The sequence below is a fragment of the Ixodes scapularis genome, unplaced genomic scaffold, assembly GCF_016920785.2.
Source record: "Ixodes scapularis isolate PalLabHiFi unplaced genomic scaffold, ASM1692078v2 PGA_scaffold18__7_contigs__length_3171195, whole genome shotgun sequence".
NCBI lineage: Eukaryota > Metazoa > Arthropoda > Arachnida > Ixodida > Ixodidae > Ixodes > Ixodes scapularis.
Window position 1 is genome coordinate 806,217 of NW_024609844.1, and position 20,888 is coordinate 827,104.

Genomic DNA, 20,888 nt, shown 5'->3' on the forward strand with positions numbered 1-20,888 from the left:
CATTAATTTTTCAGGCCAAAATACATGCCATCAGACAAATTACCTTTGTAAAAGAATTTATTTTATGTTAGATGAAAAATAAAGCTTAGTTTGAGGAAAGTCTTTATTTCACCAGACTAGTACACTTCTCTCTCAAGTGTGTCACACATTTTGAAAGAAATGAACGACTTTTGCCTGGCGCAGCCTTTTAATGGCGTCGTGGGTTGCGAATGGACGTTGCGAGCGTTCAGGATTGCTAACCCTAACCACTTTTCTCTGGCGATGAAAACGCGTGAAAATTCGCATCCTTTATACGGTACGCGCCAATAATACCTTCAACTTGAGCACAGGCATGAAATGCTCCAAATAAGAAATCCGGGCGATGTTCGAAAACACAAATGCTTAGAAAGCACCACTGTAGTCGAAGTAAACAAACACGGACGTTTCTGCCGTCATGAGAGTGCCGCCACAACATCGCCGCATGAGTAGGTGGATCTTCCCTTCTAGTACGTGCTGGGTTATCATAGCGACACACAACGTAAATTCACAGTCAAGGATAGCGCTTTTACGCGGAACGATGTGCTTCTACCACGCCTTCTACGTCGACGATCAAAACCGACGCCATGTTTGCGGATAGAAGCAGCCGGCCGGCCGGCCTGCGACCGGCATGCAATGCGTGCGAACACTTCTCCTCGACCTGCGATTGGTCTGTCGTTGCGGTTGTTTCCAACCAACGCAGCGGGGGGACGCACGCACGTGAACGACATGTGCGTGCGTCCCTCTGTCGCTATGGCAACTGAAGCCTCTCTCTTCGCTTCTCCCCGCTTCTTCGAGCAACCTCCTTGCCCCGTGAGTGCCGCTTGCGGTTCGCGTCGTTATCTAGTGTCGCACAGGGAAGCGTGCTTTCTGCGTCGGTCAGTTGGCGCGGTCGCCGGGCTGTTCCGAAGACCGCACTATAACCGGTATTTCCCTTCGCGCGCCTGCATTTTAAGCGGTATGTAATTACTTGGGAGTTTTATCGGAGGTGAACCGGTGGTTTAAAAAAGCCGCATTATACCCGGTCCTGCACTATAAGCGGTTACGTTGTAAGTGGTCTATACTGTACCACCTTTTGAAGATACACAAGCGTGATTGCGATTGTTTCTTCATAAAAATACATGTGGAGAGGAAAGTTCTCTATGAAACGAATTGAACAACGAAAAGTTCGATATCTCTTCAAGATCAAGAAATGCATACAGTAAAAAATATTGCTCACTTTTTTTTTTTTGTCAGAATCACTTACGATGTGCATATTTCGCCCATATTCTCGAAAATACATTGTCGAAGTCAGGATATTTATCAAGTCGAAAAAAAAAACAAAAAAAAACTCGGTTAAAGTTTAAAATAAATTTAAATCAAATATGCTCGCTTTATGCTTAGAAAGTTTTTAGGTTAAAACCTGCAAAGTGTTTTCGGCTCATGTATGTAACCTGTCTGGCCCAAGCTAGGCTCAGGCTTACATTTAAAAAAAATTTTGTCAGGCTCGGGCAGTGTCTCTTCCGGGCCGCGCCGGGCCCGGGCCGGGCCTCTACCGTGCTGCGTCGGGCCGGGCCTGGAAATTTCGGCCCGTGCAGCGCTCTACTCTGGACTACGCTGTCGGAACGGTGTAGACAGGGTGAGCCTTTCATTTAACCTTTTCGGCGCTGGGGTTTGGGACAGTGGTTTTTTTTAGTTTCTTTTTTTTATAATAAACACTGTTGGACCCAGTCCTATTGTGGTACGTGTTGCTTCTTTTTAGAGAAGCGATCCTTTGTGCGGCTGACTTTCGGACCCGCCCATAGCGGTGTTCTCGGAGAGAAAGCTGCGGGGTGTGGGAGTAGGCTTGGCGCCTCCCGAATAGAGACGCCGCTAAAGTCGTCGGTTACCAATACCTGGACCATCCCATGTGTATGAAAACAAGTCTGTCAAGCAGACGACTTGGAAGACTTGTTTCGTCGTGTGGTTACTAGCGCGATGCCGGGGTTAAACCATGTTCGTGCAGCATGGCAGACGAGAAAACCCGAATACCCTGGACTCGCGCTAATAGTGGCAAAAACTGTTTTTTGTTCTTTTTTTTTTTTTTTGTAGCGGCGGCGATAACGGACGAAGTAGAAATTTAAAATTGTTTTGCTGGCATACTTATGTAGCCTTGATACTAGTACGCCGTAACGAGGGACTTGTCTCTTCGCTGAAGATGCGAAATTTAGCCAGGGCAGTACAACTGCTAACCTGGGTTTTTTAACGTGAATTGCGCAGTAGCGATTACACGAGCGCGTGCCGGTACGAAACTCGTCCAGATTGAAACGGATACAAACCCATAAGATTCTGCAACGCAAGCCTTCTCTCTACGCTGCGGACTGAGACCCATTAGACCACTCCGCCACCGATCCCCCTTCCGAAATCTCAGCAAGGTGTCGCCTGTAAAGTTACCGCTGTAAAGCAATTGTTGTCGATGGCTCTGGAGTAGAGTGCCTCAATGTTGCTTGCTGGCTTCGCCTTGCAAGAGTGGCGAAATCCTTTGGGAGGGCAAGTGCCCCCTTTTCCCTACTGCGGCCACCAGTATGCCTCCTCCCTTCTGACAGACGGCGAAAGCAAACTCATACTTGATGGAATTTGTAACGCTGCGTGTTCTTGAGGTTGCCCGGTGCCTTTTCTCAAGTGGTAATGTTCAATGACAATAACAGCGTAATGCGCTCATAAAAAATTTAAGACAAGGTGAAGACTCCGTAAGCGGACGGAAGAGTTATCACCACTCTGTGAGGGCCACCCAGCAATATTTAGGCATTCTACTGTGGAGCCACTGCTGCCTTTTCAGCCTACACTGTTAGCAAGTCCCGTGTATATGGTGAGCAGTTGGGGTGAAAAGCACACTGTTTCCACAAATTACCATAAATTTACACTTTGAGTAATGGACAATTCGTTCAAAAATCATGCGAGGTTGTAAAAGACGTGTTTTGGTTCGGTCATACAAGCCTAACCGTGTAGTCCACCTGGAAAACATGCATCACCCCAGCGACGACCGCAGCATTGCCGGCTATCGAAGCACCGGAATGCTTAGGGGTACAGCTAGAAATGACCGTGGAGACAAATGCCGCGGAAAGAAGCATGTCTCGGAGACAGACATGCACCAAAAGCAATTATGCCATGTCGTGGGGCAAAGCTCGCGCTCACTGAGCTTCTCGCCTCGCTGCCATTGATTATGGTCGATGGCACTGCTGCTTCCCTCATGTCGCCCATGTTTGTATTTATTTTAGGGGTTCTGATAATAGTTTCTTACGCACCACGAATAAAGTTATGGGTCTAATTACTCGTTCTAAACGGTTAAAATGGATATAAAAAGCGTGTCCTCGATCTGAACACGTGACATTGCAGTTGGTTTCGTTTTGGCTTTAACCCTTCAACTGCAAGCGAAACGGCCTTGCAACACCAGGAGGGGGGGGAAGGTGCCGCCGTTTGCCATGCACCCTCCTCACAATTTACGGCGCTCCGTAATGGCTGCCATATTAAAACTTTATACCAGTGTTGCTGCATCTGTAGGTCATCTTTAAAGGGGCACTGACACCCCAAAGGTCGTATTCTTTTTTATTGTCTAAAACGATGCAAGTTGTAGTAATAGACATGCAAAAAAAAAGCGCATCGCGAAAAAAAAATTTTCTCGTGCGCGCGCGCGCCTTTTTATTTTTGTTGTTTATATCTCCCGCGCTCACCTCCATGCTTCTTTTGATCGGTGATATCAAAAATCAGGAAATTTGGAAGCTTTGTAGGCGACATTTCTATAACATTTAATAACGGCAATCGTAAAACATGTTTTGTAATGCAATCGCGAACGCACTATGGCCTTTCTTTTTGAAATACCAAAAATCAGATTTCGGCGTGATGTCGCATCCTGGATTTGTATCCTCCCTCGAAAAACTTGGCGGCGCTCGAGCAGAGGATTATCGGCGAGTCAGGGAAGAAACCGGTTTTTTCCTGCGCCGGCACCCTTCTATCTCTCCGGCCTGCTCATCTCCTCCCCGCTTCAGGTCGCAGTAGCAACGGCGCTTTGCTTCATAGCGTGGAGCGGAGCTCCAAAAGAAAGTCGAGTCGCAGGAGACCGCAAAATTTGACTCACTACACTGGCGCGGATCGCGCGGGAACTTCAAATTCGGCATTTGGAAATTGTTTTTTTTTTAATTCAGAAATACTGAATTCCCAAGTTTTGAATTTTGAGGGTAATGTCTTGGCATCATTTTCAATCGTTTCGGATAATAAAATAAAATATGATTTTGATGTATCCGTGCCCCTTTAAGTTAGAGCTGACAGAGAAAATCTGGTCACGGCACAACGCTGATGTGCATTGGAAGCTAGAGCCGGTTTGCTTTCGTTGCTTTTGTTTGGCCGGGGAAAATCTGGCAACAACGCATGGCGCCGCCAGTGTTTTGGTTTGACGGGACGCGAGGAAGTTAAGAGCTTCGCAGTTTGTGAGCACATAGCGAAGACGTGACCGGAGAAGTGCCCCTGTGATGTTCCCGGAAGACGGAAAGCATCATTCGTAATTGTCGTGTGTGCTTTGAAATCGGAGGGAGTCACAGGGTCCACGAGTGCGCAACCACAAGCCAAGGTTCACGACAGCGTTGCGTTGACTTCGGCGATCTCCTTCTGTTTGGTGCAACACGGCGATGTGACAAAGAGCCGAAACGATCGTGGTGTGTGATGCGGTGCTTGGAGGTAGAAACCTACACTAACACGCAGCTCAAATTGTTTGTTGTGGGGTTGAGGTTCAACGGGTTCAGTCCTGTCGTCATCAGCTGATCTGGTCCAGCTGGTCTGGGAGGACACAGTGAGCGCTTTTAAAAGTAAATCTTGCTTTGTTCTGTTTCAAAATGGGGGAGATTCCTAACGCATACTGTGAGTAAAAAGCTGCGGGCGTTTTCAACAAAATTAAGTCGTTTTAATTGAACAATGGACTTCGGATTGTTGTCCTAAATCTGCCGTTTTTATGCTTCGTGTTGTTGGACTGCGTTTGCACAGCAACGCACACCACTCGAGTAGATGATTTGGTCCTGCAAACGACCGGTTATACAGAATTTCAGGGAAACGTAAATCGCCACCGATATTTTCCTGTAAATCTCATGTGAGCTTGTTGCGCTCATCATGCGGTGTGAATAAATTAGGGCAAGATTTTCTACTTGCCCACAGATGCATGAACTAAGACCATTTTTTACGTAGTGAACATAGTGCTTTTTTTTATTTTGGGAAGAGACGGTGCATTTATTATGGTACAGTCACTTGAGATTTGAGAAATTGGGGAGAGTGAGCAAGCTTTCCCAACTTTGTCCCTTTTCTCTCTGACACTGCCCCTTGTTTCAGTTTCAGTAGGCATGCCTACTAGCAGGTACAAACTGCTCTAAAACAGGTAAAAGACTGGTAAGACTGGAAGTCAGGACGGTGCGGACTAAGTGCTTCGCGATTTTCGCAAGGTGACTGGGTAAATGCTTTTGCGAGGTATGGAGAATATGCAAGATTTTGTTGTCAAAGTGTTGAAGATGTCCAACGTGTACTGAGGGCAAAAACTATGAGCGTTTTGCCTTGCTTTTACAACCGAAACCAGAGCAGCAAGATAACTGCCTTGCGTACACCAAAATGACGGAAGCAACAAGTTTCAACAGGTCGAGTACGTCGCCGCGGATGTAGGTGAGAAGGTGCACACTGTTTAAATGCTTGCAGTATCCACGAGTGCTACCAGAAAAACGACGTCATCAGAGGAGGAGCTCGCGCTTCAGCATAATGCAGTGCTACGGGCTCGTGAATTTTCAAAGTTCGGGGTAATGGCGGTATAAAAAATATTTAAAAAATGCATCAGAGCCTCATTAGTGATCACGAATAACACTGGTCCTAAACTCCCAAGCCCCGCCGCTCCACTCGACACCGACACGACATACGACAACAAACTGCATCAAAACGCCCCAAAAGTGAAGGCGTCTGCTCCCGTACGCATACTGCAACTAACGGAAGTGAAGTGTTGGGCTGATGTCCTTCACAAGAATATATAAAAAAATGCATTGTGCAAGAATAATTTCCATTGATTATTGAATACATAATGATAAAATCTCAATAATTTGTTTGTCTGATTCAAGCTAGTCGGACCGCTCATAACACTGGTCGAGCATGAAAATAACGAAACTTTGAACTTTTTCGTGGCCGGTTTAAGATTTATCGTTAATACGTCGTTATTTTTTGCAACAAACTAACGTTATAGATTTTGCCTCCATACTTTTTAAATGTAAACAGTTCTTACATACGGCTGTTAATTGTGCCATGTTTTGTGTCTTCTGCAAATCTGTAACAGTCAACGACCAAAGAGCTCCCCCGCACATGTCAAGCTTATATACGTCGCGGGGAGAAATGAATATCGAGTAGGAAGTGTCTGGCGCAGTGTCGTTTATAGTGTTTGTGTATATATCCGTGTCAGTGCTGTGTAATATGTGGTGCTCGTGCTGTCTGCGATGCAATGTATCTAGGGTTGTGATTGTTCGCAGCGTACAAACAGACGCGCTTTGTGTTTTTTATAGGCTGCTGTAAAGCTCACTACGTGGTGCAAGTTACCGCCCGACTCCAAATAGTTTGCACGAGTTATTTATCCATGTAAGTTCAGCATTAGTTTTCCTGTCTAGCAGTTCCGTCGTAGCTAGCTACCGACGCCCCTGACCGCCAACGACGCACGTACGTACCTTTGCACGTAGCTATGTCCGCCGCTTAAAGACTGTTTACTGTGTGTAAAAGACATTGAACGAGAACAAATGCGTCCTGTGTGCTTTCAATTCGGCTGGAAGGCGTGCGGCTCGCTGGGCTCGTCTCTCGCATGTTCTCGGCTGCTGGCCACCATGTTTCATAAGGAACACGCTCGAAACGTGTTTCGCGGAAGGCAGACACAGTGTAGCGTGTTAAGTTTACATGGCACCTCTTGTGTAGACGAATAACACAGATGGCTGCGTGTAAAACGGACACGTTTTGACGTGTCCACTATGGGAGAACGATTTACACGTCTGGGTGTGTTATTTTTGCTAACAGTGTAGTTGTCACATTGTCGAGGACTGGAGCTATCAACCGGCAGAAGTAGACACCTAAGATTATTCCTCTAGCTAGAAAGCACCACAATTTATTAATCTCATACATGATGTGCCTCTTTAACAGTCGGCCAAGGCAGTGCAGAATGATGAAGAAAAGAAGGTTCACACTGCAGACATCGAAATCTCAACTACTTCCAAGAAAAAGAAAACGCTGGGATGACTGACACCCGACGACGCAAATGCAGCTATAATTCGTCTCATCTTTATGCACCTCAGTTCCTAACCAAGATTTAATACTCATCCCGTTTTTGGAATAAGGCATGTCAAATTCACCTGAACAGGATTGCGATCACAGCATAATATAGCATGGGTTGAAGTGGACGATATATCTTATGTACAGATTCGCTAGGTTGGCTCTGAACATGACCTGGTTGGGGTGATCGGTGCATAGTCATCTCATTCAAATTTAAAGCTTAAATTTACTTTTTCATGCATCACTTGACATACCTGTTTCTTTTTTATTTATTTTTTATAATTTGGCACCCAATTTCAGTATTGCTTAACATGCGTAGTGAAAGGTACAAATAAGTATTGCCTCTTTCTGTTCTTTACTGTTTATTAACCGTCGTCTTTCTAAACCTTGCAGAACAAACTAGGCAGGAATTTTGACGCAGATGTGAACGACACTTCGCTGCTTTGCAAAGGTGGCCTGTCATCCGCCTAGTCCCCTTTCAGCGGTGCAAGGCCTTCACACAAATGCCACAAAGCCAGACCAAATGAGATGACTACAGTTGAGCCAGCTGCGCGCAAACTTTTCATTGTCTGCCTTACACTACTTTGCCGCCAACCGCCCCTTCCCCCTCTTTCTGAGCCTATTGGAGGCTTTCATACATTTATTTATGGAAACTGTATAATCCTACTAGGTATATCTTAACGCGGACCAACTGAATAGTGTCTCTTACTTTTGTTTTATTATGTCAAAATGTCTGGAGGTGGAGTCTTATATCTAAAACACTGAAACATGTGCCATATGTTTGTTTGTTTCATTCCGTATTGAAAAACAGCGCGAATAACACATAGACATTAGAAAGTTGGGCTAGTTGGTCATAATCCATATTGAAAAACAGCGCGAATAACACACAGACAAAGAGAACACACAGGACGAGGCACTGCCTCATCCTGTGTGTTCTCTTCTCTTTGTCCGTGTGTTATTCGCGCTGTTTTTCAATGTGGATTAGCCTCGTCTTGTGTGTTCTCTTCTTTTTGTCCGTGTGTTATTCGCACTGTTTTTCAATATGAATTATGACCAACTAGCCCAACTTTCTATTATAGCAAGTTTGGTTTATTGTTTGCTCAAGTAAAGGCAGTTATACACATTTCTTCCTGCCATGCTTACAGCCGCAGATGCTGAAAACACTGGCGACCACTTATGACCGGCAGCACAGCGGCCGGTCCCCTTACAGAGATGATCTTTGACATTTTATTGAAAATGTGTTGACTTCTTGTTGACTTTGATTCCTTTTTTTTTTACCTCCTGTTGTCACGGTAAACAGAAAGTTTTTTCCTTTTGTGTTGAAACTTTTCTGGTGATTTTCTTTAGTCCGAGTCAAACGAAAAGCTGTTGGCTTTCTAATTAACTTTACGCTGATTTTTTTCTGCTGACTTCCTATTGACAGTGTCATCAGAATGGCTGGAGTTACGTTTACTCCGTGTTGAAAATGTGCCGTTCACTCCCTGTAGCCAGTCTCTGTACTTTTTATTTGAACATAGTATATCTTGACTAGCTATGTCAAAAGTTTCTTTCTAAATAGTCTCCGACAAGGTGACAACGGCAGGAAGCAACGTCAGTTTTGCCGCCTCCAGCGCGAGCATCCTACCCTTGACAATGCGTTGGCGTTCGTGCACCTTGAATGCGCGCATGCAGTGAAAGCACGATGAAAGGCGTGGGGCGTGTGCTGGAGGCCAGGCGTTCGAAAGGCATGCCCTGCCATTAGGACTTTGTAAGTGACTAGTGACTTTAATGACCATATTAAAGGGGTACCGAAACTAAAATTGAAATATACAAATTTCGTTCTGAAATGGAGTCCAGCATGACGGATAACGAACGTAAATGATAATCCCACATCTGTATTTTGAATATACCTCGGCATACCTCCTTTGCTGTTGGTGGCATTGTGGCGGCATCAATGCGCTACAACCGAGCCGTTCGAAGTACCCGTGGGGTGACGAGCGTTTCACGTGTGAGATCAGTCGTGCGCGTCGTGTTCGTGTGGTTCATTCTCGGAAGGCTAGCCACTCGCTCAAAACTCTGACAAAAATTGCTTCCTTCTAAGCTTACACTGAGGTGGAAGCTATACGCTTGCCGGACCAATCAGCCGCCTCCCTTTCATCACCTGCCGTATTCTCTGCGCGTGGGTCTGCGCGAGGGAGCGTGATAATGTAGCGAAAGTGTAGGTGGCCCAATGATGCCGTAGCTTCTACGGCACTGTCAGCTCAGGGGTGAACGGGGAAGGGAAAGCAACTTTTGTCTCAGTTTTGAGCGACGGGCTAATCGGGAGAATGGGCCACACGAACACAACGGTGGTTTTCACACGACGCGCACGACGTTTGTCACCCCACGGGTACTTCGAACGGCTCGGATGTAACGCGTTGACGCCACCACAACGCCACCAACGGCAATGCTTATAACCACTCCAGCCTTTCTACATCACAAATGCTGTGAATATATATTTATGTATTTTGCGCCGGATATTTAATAATGCATCGCGTTCTCCGTTTGGGACGAAAATTATAGCCAGTCGTTCAAAATACAAACGTGCGATTATCATGTACAATTACTATCCGTCATGTTTCACTCATTTACGAACGAAATTTGTATATTTCAATTTTCGTTTCTGTGCCCCTTTAAAGTAGTAAACTGGTAAAGAAAACCAATATAACTATTTTAAAGTGGAGCAACTGCCTTTATTCCCTTCGTCCCGAGTGGTGCTAAGCAGGGAAGCAATAACATTTCTTCTACGAGCTATTTTTAAGGATGTTGTTTTTGCGACTGTGCCAAATTATTATTAGTTGTACCAATACCTTTTAGAAAGAGATAAAGACCACAAACTTCATAACACCGTTTTCCCCTTGACAGACTCCCGAAAAGGATATCGGACACTTGGAACCTTAATAAGTGCTGAGGTGGTCACCGGCAAAATGATTAGCTTCAATATATAGGCTATATAAGGCTCTGGAGCAGTTAACGAGACTGTGTATCTGGTGTTGAGTGCTTCTTGGTTTTGTGTTTGTGTTTGTTTCTAATGTGATTTGTGGTATATGTAAAGTGCGTTCAAATGTCACAGGGACGTTGTTTCCTAACAAAATCCAAAATATATATTTAGGAAATTATCGAGTCTCTTCTTCTTTTTTAACGTTATTCTGCCATAAAATGCAAGCCTTTTACCCCTGTTGGTGTTAGACTGGTGGCAGCTGATAAAACCCATTTGCTCTACTGATGTCTAACCCCTGGTTAGCTCATTTCGTAGAGTGCTCCACTGGACATGGAGAGGTCCCGGGTTCGATACCCGAACCAGGCGAATTTTTTCGGTCGCGCACCAGTCACCTAGTTGTGCTTGGAGATTTGTGTTTGTCCTTTGACCCTCTTTTTTCCTTCTCCAGGGATTATTTTCACCAGTCTTAATCAGGAAGTAAGTGAGTTGTCAAAATAAACTCTGGGAAACCTCAACAAAGTTTTAAACAAGTTTCAATACGATTCCAAAAAACGCTTAACAGAAGTTCAGAAGAATTTAACTACAGATTTTTGTCAGTGTTATCAGCAGTCACAAGATGCTTCACGAGCAACTCCGGTCGTAAGCAGTCAAGTGTTTGAACTGCCAAAATTGGTTCCTTTATGACAGTACTCTCATATTGGGCCTACCAAAACTATCTACAGACGTGTTAGAAGCGCACACATATGTGTGCTTCGAACACGTCTGCATTTAGTTTGGTAGGCCTAATATGAGAGGGCACGAGAAAGAAACGTGCCTCGGACGGTGTTTGTGCACTGCCTTTTGCTTCTTGCATGAGTAGTGTGACTGGAACTTTACGGAGCGAGTCAAGAAAATGTCAGCAGATGATTAGTCTGCTAACGTAAGTGAACAACGGAGTTTGTCTGCTATAAAGCGTCATTCGCAGACAAAAAGAAAACAAGAAAATACTTTCACGTCTTTGGTTAACGGACCGGAATAAAGGCAGCCGTTTGCTAAAAGCCGAGTGCCACGATGAAGTGATACGGGACGTGAGCTAAAACTATAATGGCCTGCTATACTTCCCTTTCGGTGCAATCGACAGCGAGTGCTCTCTATGCAAATCTCAAGCTCTGCTGCAGTATATAGCTGAAATTCTCGTATGTATGTAGCACACTTGGGAAAAACGCATCAATTACCCCAAGACTCCTCTCACCGTTTGTGAGTTAGAAGTTCTCACCAAAAAGACTCATGAATCAACTAAAGATGTATCATTAATCGATAACTCTCGCACACCAAAACGCTGGGATGTCGCATCCAATCACTGACTGAGAATGTGATCGCTCTCACCAGGGACAAAACACCGACCTTTAAAACTCGTTTTGAAAAGAAAGGACGTTATCTTGTGGCCGAGCTGGCGGAAAAAGCCTGAACAAGATCTGTAATAAGCGCCATGTTTTAGCCTGAACGATACCCTCAGGGTTCGGGACGACGTTACAGAGGTGGTGGAAAGGTGTTGAAAATGCGTTAACAAAACCACAAACAAACTAATGAAGGATTAGAAAAGTGTTCAGCGATGGCGGTCTTGGAAATGAGACTTCTTTAAAGTGAAGCTGAAGCGTTTTTGTAGTTGAGGAAACACACTTAAATCGTCTTAATTTGGTCTCCAGGAACCCCAATGTCGAAAGTATTTTTTAATTTCGTGCACAGAGGCAGCAGAAAATTTTTTTTAAGTACCGCTCAAGCCCCCCCTTCTCGGAGTGTACCGTCATAAAAAAGGTTTTCAAAATCTCCGCTCTCGCGCATCTTCAGCGCCTATCGGAGCTATGCATGCACACTTTTGTTATTTTTACGAAAAGGTCAGTAAAAGACATCACGACTGGTGCCAGTGCCGGGTAGTGGTGAGATTGCAATTGCACGCGCTGCCACACGATCGACACGAGCTTGCAGGCCGAAAGATACTCCTATGATGTAACGACTGGTGGGAGGTTTTTCGTGTTTCCTCGCGTTTAGTTATATCTTTGGGGAAAACAAATGCAAAATTCAGATTTGCGGGATAGAACTACGCTAGAATCAACCTCTATTTAACTTTTTGGAAGAATTGTTCCAGCTTCCCTTTAATGGGGACGGAGGAGAGGGGAATGCCACTCTAAGCTTGTGTTTAGTCGGAAGAGAAAAAAAAAAAAAATTGTAGAAGGGATGGTATACTTTACACTGGTGATCAATGGTGATCAATTTATACTTGTGATCAATTAACTAAATTACACTTGAGGGAACAATTCTCTTTTCCTCTTTTTTGCTTTCTAACCCACCTTAAATTTTTTTTTTTTTCCTAATTCCCCTTAACCCAAAACCGCTCCTGGTAGCGATTTGCGAACAGATGTGCAGGACCATCAAGCACGGATTAGGGTGCACGGATAAAAGCACAAAGGAAAAGAAAAAGACTCGACATGCGGTGGTGGTAGCACCCTATGTTCACGGGATGACCCACAAGTTGAAGAAGGTAGCTGGACGGCAAGGCGTTCAGGTGGTGTGTTCGGCCCCAAACAAAGCATATTCCATGTGTCGCCGGGTTAACCAGGAGCGAAATAACGACGAGAAGAGGTGTGGCACAGTTCACAAGTCTCCATACGCCCTGTGTGAAAAGGAGGTGGTATACCACATTCCGCTGACATGCGGCCGAAGTTACATCGGACAAACCGGCCGATGCATTAACGATCGGACGAGGGAGCACGCTGCATCAGTGAAAACCCTGTCAGCAGGAGGACACTTGCCAACCCATTGTTGTGCGTGTCAATGTTCGGCACTGTTCTACGACGTAAACATCGTGGCAAAAAACAAAACAAAACTGGGACGTGAAATCCTAGAGGCACTTGCCATCGAGGAAAAAGGGGATGACTGCGTTAGTGCACCTTCTCTCGTGCTTCACGAGAAAGAAAAAAGATTTCTTCGGGGTTAACATTTTAAGGGGAATTAGGAAAAAAAAAAAAAAAATTTAAGGTGGGTTAGAAAGCAAAAAAGAGGAAAAGAGAATTGTTCCCTCAAGTGTGGCTTGTAGTAGAAGAGGAGGAAAAAGAATAACTAAATTATAATGTTTTGTAGTCAACTTCTGTATAATCAAGAGGGCTCTTTACCCATTAGAATCTCGGGGAAACTCGTCAGCGTGAACCAAGTATCTCAGCTAAAACCAATTCTTCCTCAGTGAGCCCCGCTTATGAATTTTTGGCAAAATGCGAGATTGACTGATGGATCTACACTGCATATCATTTTATGTATGATAGCATCAGCCACATGGATGCAGCACTGACGGAAGCGGCACACATTTCCCTTCTGCACTGAAACTGCACTGCAGATGCGTGTTTTCCCGTTTGTTGCCTTTTTCTCGTCTCTACGTCGTAATTCACAATCATTTAGTGCGCAGATTAATCAAGTAATGAATAGCCAACTAGACCAACTCCCAGCACTGGTATCCTTCAGTTTTCGTTTTGCTCATTGAATGCGATGATATTTTTGAGGTCAGGTAAAGTAACCTTGTGTTGGCGACTGTTTATTAACACTTATTGTTCTAAACTTTGCAGGCTGAACTATCCGCAAATCCTCTTAACGCAAGTGTGAACAACCCTTCGCTGCCTGGGAAAAAGGGCCAGCCACCAGCCAGGTCAACCTATGGCAGTGCCAGACCTTTGGACTACATTTTTCCCCTGATGAATGGGATCGACCAGTCGGATCAAATAGGGAATGGCCACACCTCAGCCAACTACATGCAACATTTCCATTACCTTCCCTATTTTTGGTGGCCGACACGGCATGTCCATTTTGTTGATCTGTAATTCTCAAAACCTATGGCAGTGATACACCGTATAGTTTTTGCTTTTCAAGCATGCCTGCCTTTTTTCAGCACTGCGAAGCAGGAGCGTTGTACTTAAACCACGCTCTTTGATCGTACCCAGTTGTGTCTTCCTCGATTCGTGTGGGTCTCTGGACGTAGTCCTTTACCGCATGTCTAAAGGTGAAGTAAAACTTTCGAAGCACCTGCTTAATAGAGAATGATTGTTTTTGTGTTTGGTTTTCAAACATAAAAAGAGAAATTCACTTTTTCAAGATATTTAATATCTAGTTAGGATGCTTGTTTTTTTTGTGATGTGATTATTTTAGCTTTTGAATATTACACCGCAATACGAATGTAAACCCCTGAATTTCTCTACATTATCTGCACGATGTGTCGCTGTTTCCTTGTTCCTTGAGTTTGTTCTGGTTGGGCTTCTCTGTTGGTGTACTATATATGAAAAGAGCAACTAAGCAAAATTTAATCTCCACGCCTAACAAAAATTGTCCACGCAGCATTCGACTACGAATGGCAGAGAACGGACTGCGAGGACAAGGGGGCGGAGCTCTCCTTCCTAGGAGCCGAATTGCAGAAGCAACCATGGAAGATGGACCAGGAAAGGAGGACAGACGGCGGTGAGACCTCTGCCCCCAATCTTATGGTGCCCACAGAACTAAGAATACCAGGTATGAGAAGACGCACACGGGACAATACTCATCCAGCTTCATACTTTCTTGGTACACTCTCAAGGATTCGTGAGCGGTCCCACACGGATAGGAAACTTTTTTCTAGGCTAGGCTTCCCAGGAGGTTGAAAATGTGAGGAATCTGATGTGGTACACAAGGGTTCCCTCACGTGGACAGTTCATTAAGTTTTAATTAGCAGCCCGCACCAGACAGAAAAGTTGTACTACAACAAAATTCAAAGTTCTTTTTCTTAGGAAAGGTTGAAGGGGGGGGGGGGATGAAGGGGTTATATTCCAAAGTACGAGAACTGCGACTGAAGTGAAAGTAAACAAACTGGGCTCTACTGAAGGAACATTCACTTGGAGTTCTCAGTCTCAATAGTTACATATTATTTGATATCAAAGAAATGTACCGTGCTGACTTGGTTATTTATATTACAAAATTGTCTTTTTTCCTTTAGTTTCGGTTGACGGAGTGGCTCTCACAAATACTATGAATTCTTTTTGACACGTGAAATAGCCCAAAAAATGTTTGGCTGTTCCAAATGACTGAAGCTTTTCTCACAACAATATTTGTGTCGCCGAAGTTTAGCTTTAGACTGGCAAATATCAATGTCGATTTAAAACATTGTTTTTCGCTGTTTCAGATTATTTTACTAGCCTTTTGAATGCTATATTGTTTAATCTAGTACCGTATTTGCACGAATATAACGTGACCACGAATATAACTTGAGGGCAGGTTTTGATGCTTCCCAAACAAAAAAAATAAATATATTATTACTATTATAACGCAAACCGAAGCAGCGTCAATTTCTCGCACTCGGGGGCATAGCGGAAGTGAAAAGTCAATGGAAATAAAAGAAATATCAGTTTATGTTTTGACTGCACTCATCCTCACTGCTCAGGTCCTTCCGTTTACAATTTGCTTGGCCACTACGCAGCTTGTCTGGTAGTTACTTTTTCTTCGTGCGAGCTCCTCAGCAGCCCACAGTCCAAAAAGGCAGAAAGCAGAAGCACCAACACACAAACACTAGAGGACTAGACCACTCTGGAGCAGAAACTAAACAATGCGCAGGCAGGAAAAAGACTGCTGAACCGATACACCATCACACTTCTTGTTCTGGTGCCTGTGCATAAACAAATGCCTCGTGTTGCACGATTGCGTAAACGCGGTCGGTGGTCTTGGCATGGCTTGTGTTGACTTGACTTGGCTTGGCTTGGCTCGAATTGGCCAGTGCCCGCATGGCGGGCGTGCGCTGAGTTTCTGCGGCGTGCGTGCGTTGTACAAACACAAAGCGATAAAAATGCTTTTTTTATGTTTTCTATTCGCCCCTTCACGTAGCCCAATAGCTAATAAATTCCCTTCCACACCCCCCCCCCCCCCTTCTTTTCTCACCGGATCTTTTGCATTGAGCCGGAAGAATGGCTTTCTCTAGACTCGCGTGCCTCGACTCTGAATGTAACGCGAGGTGTGTTTTGGAGCACGTAATTTCGAGAAAAAAAACTCGCGTTATATTCGTGCAAATACGGTAATCTGCACCCTAAAAGAAGCCAGTGTGACTACTTTCCTGCACAGCCACTTGGAGAGCCAATCACCACAACTTACCGGGGCAACTCAGCGAATGACAATGCCGAAACACAGGTTTAGACCAAAATATGCTGTCACAGTTGTGACATCAAGCATTGCAAAACGTCACGCTTGCATTGGTCAATGTCACAACTCAGACTGCGTATTTTGGTCTAAACATATGTTTCGGCACCGTCATTTGCTAAGCTGCCTCCGTAAGTTGCGGTGATTGGCTCTCCGAGTGTTGTGCGAGAAAGTAGATGCACGGGCTTTTCTTAGAGTGTGTGGTTGTGAGGAAGACTCTTCCAGTGTAACTTAATATACAGTCGTAAACATTAAGAATGTCAACACGCTACCACCAAGAGCTCCGTACTGCCAGCGTTATGCAGATGCAGTAGGGAGTTTTAGTAGGCCGTTTCTGCAGCCCGCTAAGCACCCGCATAGCGCTCCGTAATCTGCCGCATGACCTTGAACTGTGTAAACAATGTTGCCGGCGCGCATGCGCAGTGGCGGCGTTTTCTTTACGGATACCGTAGGGGAGGAGAAAAACAATGTTTTACAACTCTCTAGTGTTCTAGGTGTTACCGTAAAAAAGTAATGGAACACGTTACTTGTTACTTGCAAAATAGAGGAACGCGTTATTGTTACCGTTATTCACAGAAAGTAATGCACATTGCTTTTGCATTACTTTTTATTTATAAATTGACAATAACGTTTTTTTTGTTTTTTTTTGTTTTTGTGAGAGCATTTTTTGACAGTGGGATAACGGGAGCGGGTGTTGAGGTTTTTCTAAAGTGGAACTTTTTGCTTGGGGAACGGACAGCAAAATTTTGAAAATATGTAGAATGAGTACAATAATTAATGATTTGGATCATATTCTACGTTCCAGCTTAACTCCAGATGCAGCTAATGGGACCAGTAAAGCAGTGGCAAAATCGCAAGTCGCTGGGTCTTGTTTGTTTATGATTGGTTGAGCGATAATAGAACACGTCCAGAGACACGGCGAGCGCCATGATGGCGCCCTTTTCACTCTTTCTCATTGGTCCCGTCAGCTTGTAGCGTCAGCTGCGTATGGACTTAAAGGGGCCCTGCATTCCTCATTAAGCCTTTTTTGCGGTTTTCACGTCTCTTGTGGTTCGGGCAACCCAGCGGGCGCGGAAAGTGTAACTAAAGATGAGTGCGTTCTATTTTAACTGGACGTCGTGGAAGTCTCCTCCACCTACAGGGGTGCCCCATGGTGCTGAACACGCTCAACATGTGACGACATCGTGACGTTTCAGGTCCTGGCCAGCTTCTGCCTTACGACTAATGAAAGCCGCTAAAAGCTTTATTATTATTTTTTTTGTTGAAATACAAAATATAAGTGGCGCAAACTGTTTCGATTATTTATGAAAGTAGTTTTTGTTCAGTATCTTAGATCAGAAGAGAAACAAAGGCAGTTTATAAAGTATGGAAACAAGAAATGACCTGTCGACATAACCGCCACCATACGGTGGAAAAGGCGGCGCATACTGGGAAGGTGCAGTGGAATCGGGTGTCGACGCGTGCGGCGCACTGCTGTGAAGCGGCAAGCGTAGAAAGGTCCTGCATGTACGTGGCGGCGCTACAGAACTGTCCTTTACCTTGTGTTTGCGATCGCTTGTGGCCAATGAAGTGTCATGCCGCCGCCTGCTTCATCCAGCCGATCCAGCACATGCTTTAGTGGCGCCCTATTGAGCCGTAGGCACGGAGTGCGGCGGCCGTGAGAGCTCGTTCAGCTCACTACCCCTCCTCTAGTTCACGGCCACCCAAGCCAGGACCAGGGACGTCATGAAGGAAGTTACTATGTTCAGTGTGCTCATGTTCAGTGCAAATTAAAAACCAGTCAAGAGGTCGTTGCAGGGCCCCTTTAAAGGGATACTTCAACAAAATTTGAAATATATTCGTCGTGTTCAAAAATACGTTGAATATGATTCACAATATCCGTAAATGACAATCGAACATTTGTATTTTGAGCCTGGTGGCTCTATGTTTTGTTATAAATGGCCCATTCTGGCAAGCGCTCGGAGAAGGCCCAGCTTAGAGCACGTGACATCCGACGCAATCGTGACGTAGGTCGTCTCGGGATGAGCAAAGCTACCGCGAGGTTGACGTCGAGAGGATGGCCTAGTCGTCCCAGCCACCGAAGCAGCTGCTTTTGTAAGAATTTTGAGTGATGGGTTAATCTTTTATAATCTTGTAGAGGGACAATAGCGACTTCTGGGACACACAAAAGGAATTCTCGGGAAGAGGAGAGTTCCTCCTTCCCCTCTTCTCTCGTCGTGTCCGGAGGCGAGACAATAACCGTCACTACCTCTCAAGGGTCCTAGATGGGCATTACAAACGAGGCGTTAGCGACAGCCACCAGGCGCTCTTTGCTAATCGTTTAATTCGTTTTAAAATTCCTTTTCGTGATTTTTTTAACAAGATATCGGTGTGTTTGATGTGATACTGCTCCTTTGAACACATATAGACCATAAAATAAGCGCTGAAATTTCGTTGTAGTACCCTTCTAAGGTAAAACCAAATATAGAAAGGCGCAAAAAATATACCGTAATATCCCGAGTCATCGCCCATCCCCGAGCCATCGCCCACACCAATTTTTGGGCCAATATCGATTTCCGAAAAAACACCGAGTCATCGCCCACCCCTTCAAATACCCCAGCGCGGACTCTGCGATCCGCGAACACTCATCCTACCCGAATGACGCGGCCGCGGACCTTACAGTTGGAGGACGTCCGTGACAAAGTAAAACGAAGGAGGGAAAGACACTTATTTTGTTTACGCATTTCCTCCGTGAGCGACCCCAAAGTGGTCGTGTATCCGTGCGAAAAGAAAGCGATGGAGATAACAAAATAAGAGTTTGTTCATGTAACCGCGGAGTGTTAGGTCAAAGTCTGTCTCCGCCGAAGGTCACCGCGAACCCGCTCCTTCCCGCCCGTCGCGACCGCGGTTGTGCAATATTTTAGGCAAAGCCAACGCGTAAATAAAGCTTTGCTGGAACGCCCTACACAGACGTTTGCAGAGCGTCCCAACCGTGCATTCATAGCTCGCCGTGCACGGACGCACGTATGTACGCACCAAACTAGAAAGTTGCGCAAGAGCTTGCAATTGACAAGGCGCCCGACTTGGCCCGACGCCAAAGTATTTGCCAACGTGACCGCCGGCTTTCCCGCTTTCCCAGCATTGCTCTTGGTCGCTTCTTTGGTCCGCTCGCTCGCTTCTTGCGCCTGGTTGGTTTTTCTATTTTCTTGTAGACTTCTCTTTCTTTTTTTTTTTTACTAACTAGGAGAACATAGTGGTGACATTCTTTCACGGAACAAACCTTCGCGCTATATGCAGATCGGCGGTGTTTCTAGCGCGTATGCAAGCAACGGACTTCGCTATAGTAAAATATTCTTTCGTGAGCATTTTTTTCTATAAAACAACGAAACTAAATCGAGTTTTGAGTTTGATGTACCTCTTGTGCATCAGCGCTAGATACGCAGAGAAAAATAGGCGGTTTTTTCCGCTTTTTTTAAAGTGTTTGTGCTCACCCACCGAGACATGGCCCACCCCACTTTTTTAATGAATTTCAGGCGGTAGGGGGGTGGGCGATAACTCGGGATATTACGGTAAGTGCTTTTTTCAGGTTTTCGGAAGAATATGTATCGGGTAACGTCACTACGTTATCCGTTACTTGAAATAAGTAACGTAAGTATGTTACCTGTTAGTGTTTTGGAAAAGTAACGATTACATTACAAGGTTACTGAAAAAAGAAAGGTGTTAACAGTAACGACGTTACTTTTAACACGTTACCGCCAAGTACAGAAGGGAACTCAAGCCGCGGCCCCCCCCCCCCCCAGCTTGAGTTCCCTTCCGTACTTGGTTAGCAGAACGCACAAGCCACCACAGCTTTTGCACCATGGAGCTGCCAGATTAGTCTTTAATGATCGCCTGTAGACCTTTACAAGCATTACGAATGAACCTTTTTAACATCTGAAATGAAAAAATACCTTATTTAGACAGCACTGGCATGACGTAGGCATTCATTACTATGTTCATCTAGGTACTCAAAATTCATGTTCAAAGCGATAAAAACAGCTCCGACCTTTCTTGCTTTGTCGTGTCATCCCAACAGACTGGATCGAGGCATACTATGGCGACAAAGTGGATACCTTTGACTGTGACAGCTGCAGGGGCGACACCTTTCCCCCCACCAACTGGTCGGGCCCACAGAAGCCGCAAATGCACCGGCAACTGGACAAGCACCCGTGCCGCTTCTGTCCTCACTCAAGCAATTCCGCAACGGCTGTCGCCATCCACGAGAGGACACACACTAACGAGAGGCCCTTCAGTTGCGGTGTTTGCGAGAAAACATTTGCGCGTAAGGATTGCTTGACAGCTAACGTTAGAATTCACACCGGAGAGAAGCCGTTCAAGTGCAACACGTGCAGCAAGGTGTTTACTCTGAAACGCACCTTGGCAGATCACGAAAGAATTCATACAGGAGAGAAGCCATTCAAGTGCAACACGTGCA

At 45.1% G+C, this 20,888-nt stretch overlaps 1 protein-coding gene across 1 annotated transcript in view; it reads left to right on the top strand.

The window, feature by feature from the left end:
- The first annotated feature begins 1,501 nt into the window (after positions 1 to 1,501).
- LOC120840438 (putative zinc finger protein 702) overlaps positions 1,502 to 20,888 on the top strand; it is a 21,432-nt gene continuing 2,045 nt past the window's right edge. The window contains exons 1-3 of the mRNA XM_040210977.2: positions 1,502 to 1,633; positions 14,615 to 14,734; positions 20,490 to 20,883. Of these exons, the coding sequence (XP_040066911.2) occupies positions 14,707 to 14,734; positions 20,490 to 20,883 (422 nt within the window). The 5' untranslated portion in view covers positions 1,502 to 1,633; positions 14,615 to 14,706. The remainder of the gene's footprint in view (positions 1,634 to 14,614; positions 14,735 to 20,489; positions 20,884 to 20,888) is intronic.